This window comes from Solanum tuberosum, unplaced genomic scaffold, assembly GCF_000226075.1.
Source record: "Solanum tuberosum cultivar DM 1-3 516 R44 unplaced genomic scaffold, SolTub_3.0 scf00441, whole genome shotgun sequence".
Taxonomy (NCBI): domain Eukaryota; kingdom Viridiplantae; phylum Streptophyta; class Magnoliopsida; order Solanales; family Solanaceae; genus Solanum; species Solanum tuberosum.
This window is the reverse complement of record NW_006239381.1, coordinates 310,365-328,109: the sequence shown is the minus strand read 5'-3', so window position 1 is coordinate 328,109 and position 17,745 is coordinate 310,365. Positions and strand designations below refer to the sequence as shown.

The window sequence follows — 17,745 nt, the reverse complement described above, 5'->3', positions numbered from 1 at the left end:
AAAAAGTTCCACTTTATAAAGTGTAAGAAAAAATTCCACTTTATAAAGTGTAAGAAATAGTTCCATTTTATAAAGTGTAGAAAATAATTCCGTTATATATTAAAATATACATGTTATGAGACTAACGGAAAACGTTTAGAATATTAGATAAAGTGGAATTTTTTCTTCCACTAAGCCTATTTTAGTTACTTCCTAAAATAGTGGCTTATTTTGGTTACTTTTATGTTTTTGTGGCTTATTTAGGTTCCCAGTCCTAAAACACCAGACTCAATCTATGGTGGAAAAGATGTTCTTCCCTTTGTCGATGTGGCTATTAACATCGTTACTGTTGGAAAAAAGTGATTAAAGTTGGAATCAAAAGTAGTAAGTAGACCTGATTTGCGATAAAAGCCGACAATTACTCGGAATTAACGGGAAACTTTCCATTACCCCCAGAAGTATCGAACATCATCCCCGTTCCATATTAATGCAATTTTATTAATAATTAATCAAAAAAAAGCCTAAAGTGTCGGTACATTTTCCACGTGTCACCTCTTTTATCACTTCACCTCTTTTTAGCACACCTCAAACAACAGAAACACCACATAAAGCCAATATTTGGGCCCCAAAAGCAAGAAAATCCCATTAAAAGCCGCACCAAACCGACTGAGGTCCAGTCAATGGCACCACAAAACAGCAAGTTTAGTGAGGTGATAAACACTTGCTTCAGCCATTGTTTCTAGTCACTACACTTCACCGACACTCATCTTCATATATCTACTTTTCTATCGTCACCAAATTCACATTTTCCTATCTACATTAAAACGGACTTTGTATTCTTTCTTAGTTACTGCCAAAATTGCTCTTCTAACTATCTTAAACACACAGAACCAAAGCTGGACACAATGTCCAGTAGATGGTGACAACTTTCTTATTGCTACTAGACGAAAAGCCAGCTTGCCTGGGTAACGTATGCACTCCCTCATAAAATGGTAACGCCTCAGTTGCCCCAAACTCATACATCTTACACATTAATGGCTAAGCAAAATTGTAGAAGTAAAATTTCTTCTATTTTCTCTGATGGATTTCTCTTTGCTGGTGCAAGTATTGTGGCTTTGCTAGTGGTCTGGGCCTTTTGGTCCTTTATGAGCACTAGTCCAAATGCCGATCCCAGTTTTTTAATCACTTCCGCCGACCAGAACTCCGCCTTGAAAACTCCGGTAGACCCGGTTTCATTAGGCTTCAATTTACGGTACGACCCCCCCGACCCGACTTTCTATGACCACCCGGATTTGAGTTACACTATGGAGAAGCCGATTAAGAACTGGGACGAGAAACGAAGGCAATGGCTGAATTTGCACCCCTCATTCATCCCCGGAGCAGAGGAACGGATTCTGATGGTTTCCGGTTCACAGTCGACGCCGTGTAAGAACCCAATAGGCGACCATTTGCTGCTGAGGTTCTTCAAGAACAAAGTAGACTACTGCAGAATCCACGGGTACGATATTTTTTACAATAACATTTTACTTCAGCCTAAGATGTGGTCATTTTGGGCAAAAATGCCGGCGATTAAAGCTGCCATGATAGCTCATCCTGAAACTGAGTGGATCTGGTGGGTCGATTCAGATGCTGCCTTCACCGACATGGACTTCAAACTTCCATTGGATCGTTACAAAGACCATAATTTCGTAGTTCATGGTTGGGAAAAGTTATTATACGAGCAACAAAGCTGGACAAGCATCAATGCCGGAGTTTTCTTGATTCGGAACTGTCAATGGTCCATGGACTTGATGGAAGCTTGGGCCAAAATGGGGCCACAGTCACCGGAGTACGATAAATGGGGTGAAATCTTACGTACAACTTTCAAAGACAAGATATTCCAGGAATCCGATGACCAATCAGGTCTAGCATATCTACTGTTGAAGGAAAAAGAAAAATGGGGTAATAAAATATACGTAGAAGGCGGATATTACTTCGAGGGGTATTGGGTTGAAATCGTCGGAACCTATGATAACATCACCGACAGGTATTTAGCAATAGAGAAAAGTGAAGCGAGGTTAAGAAGAAGACACGCAGAGAGGGTGAGTGAGAGTTATGCTAGTGTATGGGAAGAACACCTTAAGGAGGCTGGGTATGGTAGATACAGTTGGAGAAGGCCGTTCATCACACATTTCACAGGGTGTCAGCCATGTAGTGGAGATCATAATCAGATGTATTCTGGTGAAACTTGCTTTGATGCTATGCAGAAGGCATTGAATTTTGCTGATAATCAGGTGTTGAGGAAGTATGGGTATATGCATAAGGATCTGCTTGATTCTTCCTCTGTTTTTCCTGTTCCTTTTAACTTTCCTGCCTAATATAAGTTCTATGTATACACATGTATGTACTTATTTTGTTTTCGTTTTACTTAGTATTTTTATGTTGTAATATTGAGCTAGTTGTAATATGGAGTTTTAACTTATATATAGTCACCACTTTAAGAAATTTTTACTTTTAAAACAGTGTATTAGTTTAAATTTTTTTCAGATTGTTAGGAGGACAGAAGATTATTTTTTATTTTACACAAGAACTACTCTATAAGGGAATGAGTGTAAGTTCATGAAGGACAAAAATGCAACGGTTGAAAGCAACTTGTATTGATAAAGGACATTGTCACATGTCTTTCCATTTAGAATTAGAAGTACTGTGTTTTGTAACATTGATCTGTTCATGAAATCAACACATTGTGATTGAAGAGTTTACGATCAGAGTGACTCCTTTTTTTCGTTTACCTGTTTGGTAGCAGCATTGGAATATGATTAATTTGAATTTGGGCGGTGTATCTCACGTTTCAGGAAATGCTCAGCTTCACAACAATCATTTTCGTGGTAGAGCCGATATTAGGGGTACATGATCAGGTTGGTTCAGATTTTTCAAATATCAAATTAAATCATCTGTCGGATTTTTAAATTTATAAATCAAATCAAATCAAACCAATAAAACTCGTGTTTTTTCAGATTTTTTTGGTTTTTTCCAATAATGTATTCATACAAACATATAATTTACTTTTGTAACATTGATCTGTTCATGAAATCAACACATTGTGATTGAAGAGTTTACGATCAGAGTGACTCCTTTTTTTCGTTTACCTGTTTGGTAGCAGCATTGGAATATGATTAATTTGAATTTGGGCGGTGTATCTCACGTTTCAGGAAATGCTCAGCTTCACAACAATCATTTTCGTGGTAGAGCCGATATTAGGGGTACATGATCAGGTTGGTTCAGATTTTTCAAATATCAAATTAAATCATCTGTCGGATTTTTAAATTTATAAATCAAATCAAATCAAACCAATAAAACTCGTGTTTTTTCAGATTTTTTTGGTTTTTTCCAATAATGTATTCATACAAACATATAATTTACTTGGAGTCAATTCCCTAAATGGTCACCCAAGTTTAGGGAATTGCCTTGAAATATCATTTATGTTTCATTTATAATTAAAATATCAATCAACTATCACTATTTTTCTCCAAATATACTTAAGACTTCAAAAGTTTCACTCTCTCCTAGTTGGCATGCCATGTCATTGAAGTTTTTTTTTTTTAAGAATAGACTTATTTAATTCATCAAACTAATTTCACTAAAATAATGATATTATTATTTTCTAAATAAAAAAATAAAAAATATATATATATTATTTTTTTAAGAGTAAATCTTCATACTTAAAGAATTTTTTATTATAATCAAACTTTTTATTTTTTTATGTTATGAAGAATATGTTTTTAAAACGTACTATAATATCATCAATTTTGAATACTTATAAACACATATATTCAAAAAATATTGATATATAAATCACTCATGAATGTCAACTTACATCAATTAATCATATGTTATATAATGGATCAATAATATTATAGTTCAATTAACTATTAAAAAATAATTAATTGGGTACTTTGAAATTCATACTTATAATATCTTTTTTTGAAAAGAAAATAGAAAGGCGATAATATTTATATTAGAAAGTAAATTTTTGATCTTTATTTATCAGTATATTAATCTCATATAATATGTATATTATTGAATTAAAATAGGCAAGTCAATTAATTATTACTTGTATTTCATGAATTTGGGATGAGATAAGAATATATATTGGTGTTTAATTGTATGATAAGTTTAAATATAATATAATACATCAATAAAAGAATAAAAATAATAATTTTCTCTTTCTTACTAACTTTTTTGTCAACCTTACAAATTTATTTGAATACTTTTATTTTTTTTTAAATTGCTTAAAATTTTCAAATAATTTACTTAGGAATTTTGAAAATTATCAAGTAATAATTGCACACAAAGTTTTTTTCATTGAATTTTGTTTGGTAAAAAAATATAAGGAATTAGTTGTTGTTTTTAATTTTTTTATAATCTTCATAAATTCTCATGTAATTTATATATTTATTTTATAGAGACATAAGTTTGATGAATTAATAGGTCTATTATTTTCTCAAATGATGATTTAATAACATGATATATCAACTAGAATAGAAGGAGACTTTTGAGATATTTAATATTTATTTATTTTGGGATAAAAAATAGTAATAATATTATTCACTTTCTATTCTTTTTTCAAGAAAAATAAAATTGTAAGCATGAATTTCAAAATACACAATTGATTCTATTGTAATAGTTAATTGACATTTAATATTATTGATTCATTATAAAAAGATCATTATTTTAGTTAAATGAGTTTAATGAATCAAACTAGTCTATTATTAAAAAAAAGACTTTAATAACATGTCATGTCAACTAGGAGAGAGTAAGACTTTTGAAGTGTCAAGTATATTTTGAGGAGAATAGTGATAGTTGAGTGATATTTTGGTCCTAAATGAAACATAAATGATATTTCATGGAAATTCCCTAAACTTGGGTGACCATTTAAGGAATTGACTCAATTTACTTGTACTTCAATTATTTCTTTGGTCATACCAAAATATAACTATCTAAGGTGTTTTTTAAGAAAATAACACCAAATATAATATGATTAATGACACTAAAATATCCAACAAAAAATATAATAATGAAATCGCGTAAAACAAATATTGCAAATTAACAAGTCATAATGAAAATGATCATAATTTAAAAGTACTAAATCATGCTAAAATAAGTTTAATAAGTATTAATTAAATGATTAAATATTAAAGGAAATTAAAATTAGATTATGTATTTTAATTGTCTAAACGAATGTAAAACTAAAGAGCAAATATTCAATATTATTGTCATTCTTAGTGTTGAATTGATTTTCCTTTTGCATTAGTATTAATTTGATTTTGATTTAAGCTTTATTATAAAACATTTGTGGACCACCATTCAGAATTTTGAGTTTTAAACTTGAAATACTATATTAAAAAATAAAAACTATGAAAAAGTATAAGAAATATTTAAAAATTATATCAAAGTAAATATTTTTATGTATAAAATAAAATTTTAAAATTATATATATAATGTCGGGTTAGTTTTTTTTAGTTAAAACCAAACCAATCCATATATAGTCGATTTTTTTTTCCAATACCAAATCAAGTCAAACCAAATCACTAGTCGAGTTTTTTTTTCCGTTTTGACTCAATTTGCTGTTTGATTCGATTTTATACGCCTAAGCCGAGTCCTGATGAAATGGACACATTGTGATATTTTCTTCTTAACTTAATTTTCTGATTTAATGACGTATTCGTCTTATGTTGTTTTCTAATTAAAATAAATAAAAGCAAGAGGGACGATACGAAAAACGTTTTTTTCCTTTATAATAATGAAGATAGAGAAATCCTTGTGTCTGGAAAACGAATCTTTTAGTGAGATCCGGCATGGTTATGTGTTGTTCGTTGGATAGAATACTTGCATTGTCTGTTTGCACTTCTGATTCATAAATCATAATAGTGTTCAGAATCAAAGAAACAAAAGAGGCTCAAAATTATTACAACCCCACTCACTATTCCATATTATAATTATAAATCTGTGTAAACGACAAATCAACAAGTGTTTTCAATCAAGAATCCCCTCAATAAAAAACAAGATGTGTCATGTGTGTATAATTTATATCTACTTCCTCCATTTCATTAAGCAATACATCCTATTTGATTAGACACAAGTTAAATTAACGTACTTTAGAACGTCTTATAAAATTGTCTGAGATATGATTCAACGGTTGAATAACACTCATAAATCATCATCAAAAAGTGATTTATGATTCCACCTTCTCAGAATCTAAAACCAATGTAACTAGAATCATTTTTATTTCTTTCAAAACCGAATTTAAACACAATAGTCGGGTGTAGCAAAGTTGGTGAGTTGTCCGCACCTTCACCTTAGTGATGGGAATTCAAATCCCACTAAATCCCCGTACACTATGGCAAGTGTGAGAAAAATAATTAATGAGCAATAATTTAAGGGTTGAAAGCAACATATCCACAAGGTGGCATGTGGTATTCTGCTCAGAAACGTAATGCCAGCTGCTTAATCATGATGACAATTTTATTGTGTAATACTAGATTAGGATGATGAGCAGCACGAAATGTGCTGATTAAATTTGTTAATTGATAATTATTGGTTACGATTATAAGATATGGGTCATCTTTAAAGCCACATTTTGACTAATACCCAATTAAAGAAACGGAGAGCGGATGAGGGGACCATAAACGTTATGAAATAAAATAGACAAAATTATCAGAGGGAAAATCAGAATCATTATTTTATTGAAACATAAAGGCATATAACTGCTCTAATCTCACAATTTTCTTATTAGCAATGTGCTTGAAATAATCAGGCTCTAATCAAACATTGGGATATATGTGAAGAAGCAAACGTAAATAATAATAACAATATGTAACAATTGCGAGTACACGATTTTAGCCATACATAATAAGATGTACGCAGACTTTAGTCCTATCTAACTATCTTTGTAGGATAGAGATAGTATTATTTAATAGATTCTTGACTCAAAAAGTAAAGTTATATGAGAAAGGATTGCCATGCTTCCTTGAAATTTGCCAGAACTGTCATCACCAATGGTTGATTAAGAAAAAAAACTAGAAACAAGAGACCTGGTTTTTATGACACTAAAATATCAAGCTGAGAGAATAATACCAAAAAATATATTCTTGCAAATGATTAAGGCAACAGTGCCTTAAACAAATCTAGATATTAAAAAGTTCCATAACTATTACTATGCACAAAAGCAATAATCGACATTCCTATTTTGTGGTTTATAATGCAATAAACCCCATTCGTAGCACAATGGGCCTGTCCAACCACTAAAGGGGCCATTTGGTTTGGGTTGGAGGAGGTATAATCTCCACATAAAATTCATCATAAAATTGTATTACCTTGTTTTGAGGTAATTTAAATCAACATTAAGTTATATGATATTTGGTTGGTAGTTTTTATTTTTTCATAAATAATACATATATAAGTTATTTATATATGATGTATTATTTTATTTGCGGTAAAATTAGTGGTATTAACTAGGAATGTTCAAGGTTATGGTTAAAAAATCAAATCGAACCGCAATTCGAACCAAACCGATTAAAAAAAGATAGATATTTGGTTGGGTTTGGTTAGATTTGGTTTTAAATTTTGAAAACTGATATTATTTGGTTTGGTTTTGGTTTTACTAAAAAAACTGCAAAAATAACCAAACTGAACCGATAAATTAGATATATAAATTTTATAATTATTTATATCTGATTCATAAATATTTTAATTATTTTATTAAATTTTAATTAACTTAAGTCTTTAACTTTATAATTTTCTCAAACCCAACTATAACAATCCTAAGTCCAAGTGCATGAAAATCCATTTTAGTCTTTACCTACCATACTTCACATAAAATAGCCACACTTTCTCTTAATTGAAACACTTTTTCCGTGTAATGATAACTCTAGTATTGCTTAATTGCTTAATTGAACCGACAACAGTTTTTCTGTGGATTGTTCATGTGCTAGATGTTTGTGTCTATCGACGTCAGTCCGAAAAAAATTACTATTACTTTCAAACCGTATAAACCAGAATAACTAAACCAAACCAAACAAAACCGACAATAACCAAACCAACAGTTATTTTTTTCGTTTGGTTTGATTTGATTTTAAAATTTTAAAAAATTGACTAGATTGATTTGGTTTTGGTTTTAACCAATAACCGATTTAAACCAAACTACGAACACCCCTAGTATTAACAATAGATGAATTAACTTCTAAAATGCTATAACTAACTCTCACAATAGTAAGGTAGTTTTTTAAAAAATAAGTAATTGCTTAAACTATACATTATATACTAATTTGTCATATGTAAAATCTCTGAATTACTAATAACTATATTTTTGATACCTAGGAAAATACAATTTCTTAGTTCTGTACTAATTCTCGTATTACCAATCACTGCATTTTCAAGCCAACTGCCACATTGGGGATTTGAAAGTGGGCTGCCCAATTCTCTAAGTCGGACTTGGGTAAAAGTTCGCCAGAACAAGGCCCAACTATGTCCTCTCCCGTGCAATAGAATATGAGAGAATCAAAATGAAAATATGATGATTGATGCAACTTTTTAAATGTTGCTTTGGTCAAAGATTTGAGCCCACTCTTGTAACAAAAGAACAAGTCATGCAGAGAGAGAGACAACAAGCCGATTGATTTGCACAAATTATGGAGTGGACATTTCTTCTATTTTATTTAAGTTTGTTTTATCAAACTCATGAAGTCCAAATAACATTATTTTATAAACATGTGTCTAGGTTCTTTCAAATGTATCGCTTTCAAAACAATATGAATGAATTGTCTTGTTTTATGCGTTTGTGTTTCATATCCGTGAAGCATTTCACCCTCTCAAGAAAGTAGAAAGAGTTTTATTGCTTCATACTTCGAAAGTATGTCCTATTTACTTTTGCAGCCCATTTTGGGTGTCCCAACCCACTTTGAGTCTCGTAATTTCATTCTCAAGGAAGGGTAAATGTGGATCGCTCAGTCAATAAATTTCTGGCGGACACCACAGGCTTCCCTTTTCTTTTTCCAATTTCCACTCATAAGAAACAGAAAATTGAACTCAAATCTTCAAGCACAAGTATCTTTTTTTAAAAAAACTTTTTATGTTATAATATCCCATGAATTTAAACGATATTTATTGAATCAAATTACTTATAAGATCAGTTGCACTTCAAAAAGATTAATCTCTTGAAAACTCTATAATCAAATTCTTTTTTGAAGATTGAATCAAACAAAACATTTGTGGTCCTTTAGTTTCGGTCAGTTGTTATCTAGAGAGAGTAACATGACTAAACAACATTGGCAGAAAAGGCACGAGTGAAGTTGGACTCAAAAAGGGGAAAAGCATTTAGGGTTAAACAGCAAAATACAAGCAAACAAATTAGAAAAAAATAATTCCTTTTAAAGATTGGTGGAAGTTTGGTCTAGGTTATGTCACACAACTTTAGCGTGACAATTTTGACAAATCTGTAAAATGAAACACGCCACTAATTAAGGGGAGATGCTAATCTTCTAGCAATTCTTTTGTATTTATACTCTATTCTCAGTCAATCAAGCCACTCTTTTTATATTTTTTGTCAAATGTATCTTTCGTTTGGAACTGGAAAATCATAGGTTGAATGATGACCCAGAAAGCACTGTCCACACTTGTCCATAAATTCTTAAAATATGAGAGGACTTTTGCCTTTTGAATTATTGGTTGCCTTATAAGGACGGATTAAGACACTTTTATTTTACATCAACAACAACATAACAACTGAAATTCTACAAATGAGGTCTGGGGAGATAGAATGTACACAGACCTTATCATTACATCAAAACTATGAAATAAGAAAATGGACGGTTAAAAAAACTCCATAGTGACTGACAACTTATCCCATTGTTTTTGTGTATGGGATTATAAAACTTTGTTTACTATTACAATAAACTATCAAATACATTAATACTGAATTAAATAAACATCCAAAATTCACAGGACTTGTGTCTAAGTAACCTCATTTTAATCCTACAGTAAAAACATGAGGTTATTCGTTTTTTGTTTTTCTTTCACACGAATTCTTCACTGTCTTCAGCTGGAAAATCGAAATTTAACGGAGAGACAGGGGAATTACTTTTGATATCATCATGCATGAATCCGAAGTTACGTAGCACCTGATTATCCGCAAAGTTCAACGCTCGCTCCATTCCCACCCAACATGAATCACCCACATACTCCGCCGCGTGGTCCCCACTACATGGCTGACACCCCGTGAAGTGCGTGATAAACGGCCGCCTCCATCCGCCCTTTCCGTCCTCGCCCTCCGCCAACAACGGCTCCCTCGCCTCCGCGTAGCTGTCGCTCACTGCCTCCGCGTGTCTCCTCCGTAACTTCGGTACATCTCTCTCTATCTTCGTGTAATTCTCTGTTATTTTGTCAAATCTGTTTACTATTCCTAGCCAGTAGCCGTGTAGAGAGTAATCAGTGATTGCGTGAATTTTGCTCCGCCATTTTCGTTCTCCTTTCAGTATTAAATAGCTCAGTGCTGATTGGTCATCGGACTCCGGGAACGTTTTGTCCTTGAAAGTTGTTCGTAAGATTTTGCCCCATTGCTTGTATTCTGGGCTTTTCGGGCCCATATTAGCCCAAACATCTAAGAAATCCATAGACCATTGACAGTTTCGGATAAGAAAAATCCCAGCATTTATAGCGACCCAGCTTTTCTTCTTAAAAATCAAATCAGGCCAGCCATGGACGATGAAGTTGTAGTCATTGTATTTGTGTAATGGAATTTTGAAATCCATATCAGTGAAAATTGCATCTGAATCAATCCATAGAATCCACTCGGATTCAGGATGAGCCAGCATGGCGGCCCGAACAAGCGGTATTTTGGCCCAATAAGAACGCATTTTAGGGTGAAAAAACGTGTTTCCGTAGAAAATATCGTAGCCATGGATTCTACAGTAATCAACTTTGTTTTTGAAAAACCTTAAGAGTAAATGATCACCTCTAGGGTTTTTGCATGGAGTGGGCTGTGATCCTGAGAGGAGGAGCACACGGTTAACTCTTCCGGCGGCGAACGAAGGATGAAGCTTCAGCCACTGAACTCTCTTTTCGTCCCAATTTTTGATTGGTTTGTTAATAGTGTAACTGAGTTCCGGTTCATCGTAGAATGTTTTCTCCGGCGGGTCGGAACTCCGGTCAACCGCTTCTCGTCCCGGTGGGCAATAATCCGGTGAACTAATACTCTGACTGTATAACAAACCTGATAAATTAGGCAAAGGATCAGTAAATGACCAAATAGCACAGACAAGTAAAACCGCAACTATGGCGGCCGCGAACAGAGATTTGTCTCTCGGAGAAGACGATTGCTGTTTGGCCCGAAACACGTTATGGGCCATGGCCCGTGTAAATGAAAAAGAAAGATACTGAAAATATGGTATGTGAGTGAGAGAAGTGAGAAAGTCTCAAGGTCACAAGGAATGCAATGTGTGCTTTAAATGCTTTGTGAAATTTAATGTATGACTAGTAGTAGGAGAAATAACAATATGGAGGTAGTATTATATATTAGTGAGCTGGATGAATCTGACTGGTCATTTAATTTAGGGGTTGGGTAAGGAAAGTTATTGAAAATAAAAATATGGCAGAATCAAAGAGAAAGGAATAATATTTAGTAATATAATAAAGTTGGGCCTAGCATCTCATAAGGAAGCTAAGATCTGTAATTAATTCCCTCATTTGCTTTGCTTATAAAAAAATAAAAATTGACAAAATGGGCAGGGACTGATTGAATAAGAAGATTTTTAATGCCAAGAGGATAGGTAGGAGTTTTTAATCTATCTAGGGGTTGAGATTTGTGAACTGCTGAGACTGTTTCCATGTGCAACATGAATTTGTACGGGGAAGAGGAATTTTAGTTTCTAAATTCTTCCATTTTATGACTTTGGGTTGAGCAAATTAAGGACGGAGACTTGATTCTCACGCCAATCTTTTTTTAAGAAATATTTTTCTTGTGATTTTCGAATATGTTGCTGCATATAAGTAAAAGATTGTGTGAGTAACTCAATCACACAGGCGAAAATCTTGTGAACACTATTTTTTCACGGTACTTTAATACCGCTATAATTGTTGAGTCGTTTTATGTGATAGGCTGTGAAAATGATTTTTGGTGTTGAGCTAGACCACTTATTATGATATCATATTTAGGAGACTCTCATATTCAGACTCATCTCAATTATTAATCTATTGAGTGATGGACATTTTTTCACTTCTAAAACATTTGTACAAATTACAATATTCATACTTTTTCCTTTTCTAGATATAATCCTTTGAACAGACCAAGCAATTGTATTTCCCTCCCCCCCTGTTTTGTGTTTTTTCTTTATTACTACTATAATAATCCTTGAAACAGAAGTGGTCACTGTTTGGTGTTATTATTATCACTATTTTTACCTATAATTTTGCTCTTTACTGTTGACAATTTTTCTTCATAATTTGAAAAAGTGGTAGTTTCCACTTTCCACAAGAGCAATAGTGCATATATTTATTACCTTAATAAGGTGCAACTTTTCTTGTGGCGGCTAGCGATAGTAGGAACAAGAATTGTAATATGTTAATATTATTGACTAATGATAAGTAATAGAGCATTGATTTTTGGGGATAAGAAGAAAAACAATCTTAAATGGGTGCACACCCCACCTCTTAGTACAAAATAACAAGAAAAGGATCTGCCTCAGCAGTTTACGCCATACCTTCCGCTAAGCTAAGATCCTTAATTCCTGGAGTTGACTTCCTCTCTTACTTTGTGGAACTGCTTATCAACTATCCAAAAATAGTTATCTTTATCACTTAATATGATTTTGTGATAAAAAAAATAAATATATGCTAGCATTTATTAGTTAGTGTAAATATCAGAAAATCACAATTTTGGCCTGTTTGGGAATCAAAGTTTAATTTCGATATTTTTAAATACAAGTTTAGTAATATTGAAATTAAGTTGTGAACTAGTGTGAGAAGCATTTAAGAGAAATTAATACTTTCAGTAGGCAGCTGCTCCTTTGGTGGAAAGATAAGGAACCAGTGAGGGTTGTGGTGATGAATAAAATCCCTTAGAAGATTTTATTTTGAGTCCTACAGATGGAAAAAATAATCCTATTACGATATGTTTCTCCTTTAAATGAACCTCACGCGGTCGAATTTGGATTAGCTAAAGCCACAAGTGGAGCTAGTAAAGGCCCATGGTTCATCCGAACCTGATGTTGAGCCCCCTATGACTTCTTTGTATGTCTACCTTTTCATATTTTAAACCCCTTCAATGAAAAAATTCTGACTCCACCACTGATGGGTTTCCGATGAAGATAGCGGACAGTAGATGGAAATCCTAAAACCAGATAAGGAACAGTGGAGATCAATTCTTCCTACGGCCTCACAAATCTTACGAGTTACACCCACCAAACAAACTGTCCCATTTACAGGCGGGGCGAATTGTGTCTGGACAAGGTTCTTCAATCACAATTCACAGCCCAGATAAATGCCCAATAGCCCAAACTAAGAGTGCATAATGTAATCCATGATAAGTTTTCATGATCAGCGAATCAGAAGTTCCCATCCTTCTTTATGGAGTAAAATTATTAGTTCGACTAACAACGTTTTCATACTTACAAATATTGAAATCCATGCTTCTTTTCTGTTTCCTATCCTTCTAATGTTTTTGCCTCCAATAACATTTTGAACTTGAGGCCACGTGATTCTCAATCCACTTCATTGAGTATCTGACCACACACATGTTGTCTTCAAACTCTGAAAATTCTTAAAACAAGGTTTCTCCAACATTCATTAAGCTATATGTCATCAAAATAATATGAATATAAGATAATTTACAGTACTAGAAGATAACAAATCATTAAATTAACTACTATTAAGTGAACATTTGCAACTATATATAAGTATCCTAAACATGAACACACAGTTCAAAAATAAAAAAAACATGCCTCAGAGTTATGAAAAAATAACACAACCTCTTAAAAATTTTGTCAGCAGTTGTATCAAATCCGATTTCAAAATTTTCACTTTGCAATGACCCTTCTTTAAGCAGTCAGTCAAGTTTTCTTATCCCTCGGCCAAAGAAATGGAGCTTTCAAGTCTTGTTGCCATCCCCAGTTGACTTTGAGCTGCCACCAACCAACCGTTAAGCCATTCTTCTTTGTTTTTGTTTGTTTTGTTTCAAGAAAGAATCTGCATCATCTGAACAATGGACAACCACAATTATTGCTACACTTCACTAGCTAAAAGTTCTATACATAGACGGTTAAAGTACACTAACAGGTGTAAAATTTTATTTCCACTTCCATTTAGTGGCAGAGCCAGGAATTCAAAAAAAAATGTTCTCCTGTCAAAGAGATTCAACTACTTTCATATATATGCAAAAAAAATCATTTTTTCCCTCTCTACATTGTGTAATTTTTCAACCAAGGGGAGGGGGTGTTCAATTGACCCCTTGCACCCCTCTGGCTCCGGCCCTGCTTCCACTAGATATAAGTTACTATATTCAAAGTGAAATATAAGGAGCTAGACAAGAAAACTATAGCTATTGAGATTATTTTTTTCTAACTCCTCAAAGCCTACCTGTCTCATTGGCATTTTGTCGAACACCTTGCGGTGGCGCACTCACATTTACATCCTCACGATCAATCTCTTCAGTAGGCAACAACGGCCCTATTATATTCTGGCGGCGTGTGGAGGCTTCCTTAAGCTTCTTCCGTCGAATCTTCTTCCTCTGTGCCCTTGTGAGCTTCTCAGGCCCATGATCAGTCTCCTCCTGGTCGCCAGAGGAGGAAGAACCCCTATCCTTTTCCAGTTGATCTACACATAATACCCAATTACTTCAAATACATTTTCCAATCAAAATTATACTCATGTTAGCAAGAAAACCTGGAATTTGATCGCCTTGTTCGAGAATGTCAAATGGTTCGTCGTCACTGTTTTCTTCCTACAATTGTAATACTAGAGTCAAGTAGTATGAAAAAAAGAAAAGAGTAATGATGGAGAAAATTAATTACTTGGGAAGGAGGTGATGGTGGAGGAGGATAGAGCATCCTAAGGAGCCCTTCATGGAGCTTTTGCCGTTTCTCTTCTCTCTTCATACCTTTGCTAAATTTGGTTTTCGCACTTTTAATTTGTTCTTCACTTCCCAATTCAAATACTCCGTAGTCCGTACTTACTACTATATCCTAATAGAGACTCTTTTCTCTTCACAAAATTATACAAATATTGGAACTTAGATACAAATATTGATACAGTTATATTTATTGATATAAATTGTATTTGTTGTAATTATGATATATTTACATAATAATTACATATATACAATTATCTCGTAGATATACAAATACAATTTATCTCTCTCCTTTCTCTGCCCTCTCTTGCTGCTCGCCTCTCTCCCCTTTAAATTATAGTTATTTTACTTGATTATATTTTTAGTCTTAGTGATTTTTGAAATCTTTATACTTGTTACAATTAAAGACCAACACAAAAAAGGAATAGAAGTCCAAATGGACCCCTTTCCGTCAAATGAAGAAGCCCATTTCGTAGTCACTAGGGAGTAGGAGTGCTTCATTCAGCCCATAAAAATTGATCAACCGTGTCCAACAAGATGTTCAAACAGTATAATCATAATTCATAAGATATTTCACCAAAAAGGAGATTGCTAAAATGCTTGTTGGATTAGTAAGGTTAAGGGATAAACGATTATAAACTTAGACAATGTTGACAGTTGATATAAAGCTAAGAGTACTCTTTTCTTACTTTTGCATTATAAGTTATTTCACGGAGAATGCCATATCTTTATGTACACGTTGAAATGTAACATGAAAACTTAGCAAGTATTCGTTTATTTATCTTTCATTTGGAAGTACGAATTTGAACTTTTGACCCCAAAGGACTCCTGATCCCGAAACAAAGAGAGTCCGGCTCTCTTTTTTGGCTCATTCAGATGAAGAAATTCCGTGAAGATGACGAGAGATGCCGCCTACTCTTTCCGTTCCTTCTCTTTCAGAGTGGAGCACTCCTCTTTGTTCTGTTCCTTTCTAATAAAAGTTTGGTACGTGTTTTGAGCGAGCCTTCACGCGAGGTGAATGGTACATGTAAAGTGGAATCTATTTGTCTTGGCTTCCAACTCATTAACTCACATAATTTTTACTTTTATGCATTAATCAATAACGTAAATTTTAAAATTAACATGCCCTCATCGTTCACTATAAGTGAAATTAGTAATTTTAAAAAATAATATAAATGACATGTTTAATAGATATGTCTAGTTTTTTAAAAATAATTAAATTCATTGTTTTTTCGAGAAAAGACATCAAGTCACCACTGAAGTTGTCCCGAATTTTCAAAAAAACACTTTAACTTTGCGGACGTCCTATTACCTCATAAAAGTATTGAAATATTATTAATTTAGAATTAAAATATTATATTACATTTAAATAGAATTACGAATATTAGAGATTTAATTCATGGCCTTATATGAAAAATAATATGTTGATTACAAAATAATAGAAATAATGAAAAAGTGAAATAGAGAGTGTGAATAATAGTTCTCCAAGTTTGGAGAACTACTATTCAACTCGTATATGGAGAATAAAGAGTGCAATAAAAGGGTGGTTGGAGAGCTTATTCTCTATTTTACTCCAAATAGAGAGTAAAATATAGTGGGATTGGAGATGGTCCTAATACTTTTATGGGGTAATAGAAAGTCTACAAAATTAAGGTGTCTTTTTTAAAATAGGACAACTTTAGTAGTGATTTTATGTCTTTTTTTTCTTTCTAAACTTATTTATTGCTGTACATCCAGTTCCAATTGTTTGTATGATTTATATCATTTCCATTTTGTTTGGGAGAAGTTTTTCTATAAATAGGATATGTGGGGGGGGGGGGGGGGGGGGGGGGGGGGGGTCTAAACAAAAGTGCAAGTCATTATGATTTGCTGAATTAATTAGCTAATGCTGCAGTTAATATAGCAATTAAATGTGTCATGATTATATCAACCACAATACTTTTTATTTTAAAAGAATGGTTGTGCCCACAGCATATTGCGGCTGAGCAATTAACAAAATTAAATAAGAATATCATCAAAGCCTTCATTCTTAAATATTTTTTTTCCTCACTCGAAGTCTCATGTCCGCATCGAAGGTCCAACAATATTAGGATCATGCACTACTCTTATTAAGAGTAGAGTAGTTTTACCATAGCATCAAATCCATATTGCCGTCTTTCTTGATTATTCCCTTCTATCATTATTAGACGATCACAACTGTCACGTTCTGAGCCTACACCCTGGAAGGGACTGGCACTCGAGAATCATTGATGGTCCCAAGCGAACCCTTGGCCTGGCTTACTTACTCAGCAAAAAACTTAAACACAAGAAATAGTCTCAAATAATGAACTTATGAAATAAACTTAGAATGTCTTTAAAGAAACATTCAAACTAGCCAAGATGACTACTCAAGTCTCAAAACATAAACCAATAATAAAGTAGTGACAAATGAACTAACTGACTGACTATCTATGAAGCCTCTAATAATTGAGATGGATGTCGGGACAAGACCCACGACATCCTAATGTACTAAATACTGAAAGCAATAAAAGGGATCATCCGGAAGCAAGAAGGCTCACCAACAACTCTGGAGCTCAACTAAAAACGATGCGCTGGATGCTGATCCTGGTTACCTGTATCTGTATCATTAAAATGGCATCAGTACATTGAATGTACGAGTATGCGAGGAA

The 17,745-nt window shown here is 33.3% G+C and overlaps 3 protein-coding genes across 5 annotated transcripts; 1 reads left to right on the top strand and 2 right to left on the bottom strand.

Annotated features, from left to right (window-relative positions):
* Positions 1-579: 579 nt before the first annotated feature.
* On the top strand, positions 580-2,468 carry LOC102588764 (putative glycosyltransferase 7). 2 transcript variants are annotated; one of them, XM_006363751.2, is made up of 2 exons: positions 580-971; positions 1,085-2,468. In XM_006363751.2, the coding sequence occupies exons 1-2, from the start codon at positions 952-954 to the stop codon at positions 2,334-2,336; spliced, it is 1,272 nt and encodes a 423-aa protein (XP_006363813.1). In that variant the 5' UTR covers positions 580-951; the 3' UTR covers positions 2,337-2,468. The 2 variants fall into 2 exon arrangements, with proteins under 2 accessions (XP_006363813.1, XP_006363812.1); XM_006363750.2 differs by having other exon boundaries at positions 580-2,468.
* A 7,485-nt stretch (positions 2,469-9,953) lies between these two features.
* LOC102588436 (putative glycosyltransferase 7) lies at positions 9,954-11,464 on the bottom strand. The gene is given in 1 exon segment (NM_001318592.1): positions 9,954-11,464. A coding segment is annotated over 1 exon segment (1,332 nt). The 5' UTR covers positions 11,364-11,464; the 3' UTR covers positions 9,954-10,031.
* A 904-nt stretch (positions 11,465-12,368) lies between these two features.
* Positions 12,369-15,252, bottom strand: LOC102588116 (uncharacterized). Of its 2 annotated transcripts, XR_001471835.1 has the most exons (5): positions 15,021-15,252; positions 14,893-14,950; positions 14,587-14,823; positions 13,624-14,205; positions 12,369-12,783 (listed from the first exon to the last, which is right to left on the bottom strand). XR_001471835.1 is itself a non-coding variant. In XM_006363748.2 (4 exons), exons 1-4 carry the CDS (start codon positions 15,102-15,104, stop codon positions 14,150-14,152), a joined length of 435 nt encoding a protein of 144 aa, XP_006363810.1. In that variant the 5' UTR covers positions 15,105-15,252; the 3' UTR covers positions 13,410-14,149. The 2 variants fall into 2 exon arrangements, 1 of the variants encoding a protein (XP_006363810.1); XM_006363748.2 differs by lacking the exon at positions 12,369-12,783 and having other exon boundaries at positions 13,410-14,205.
* Positions 15,253-17,745: the final 2,493 nt, after the last annotated feature.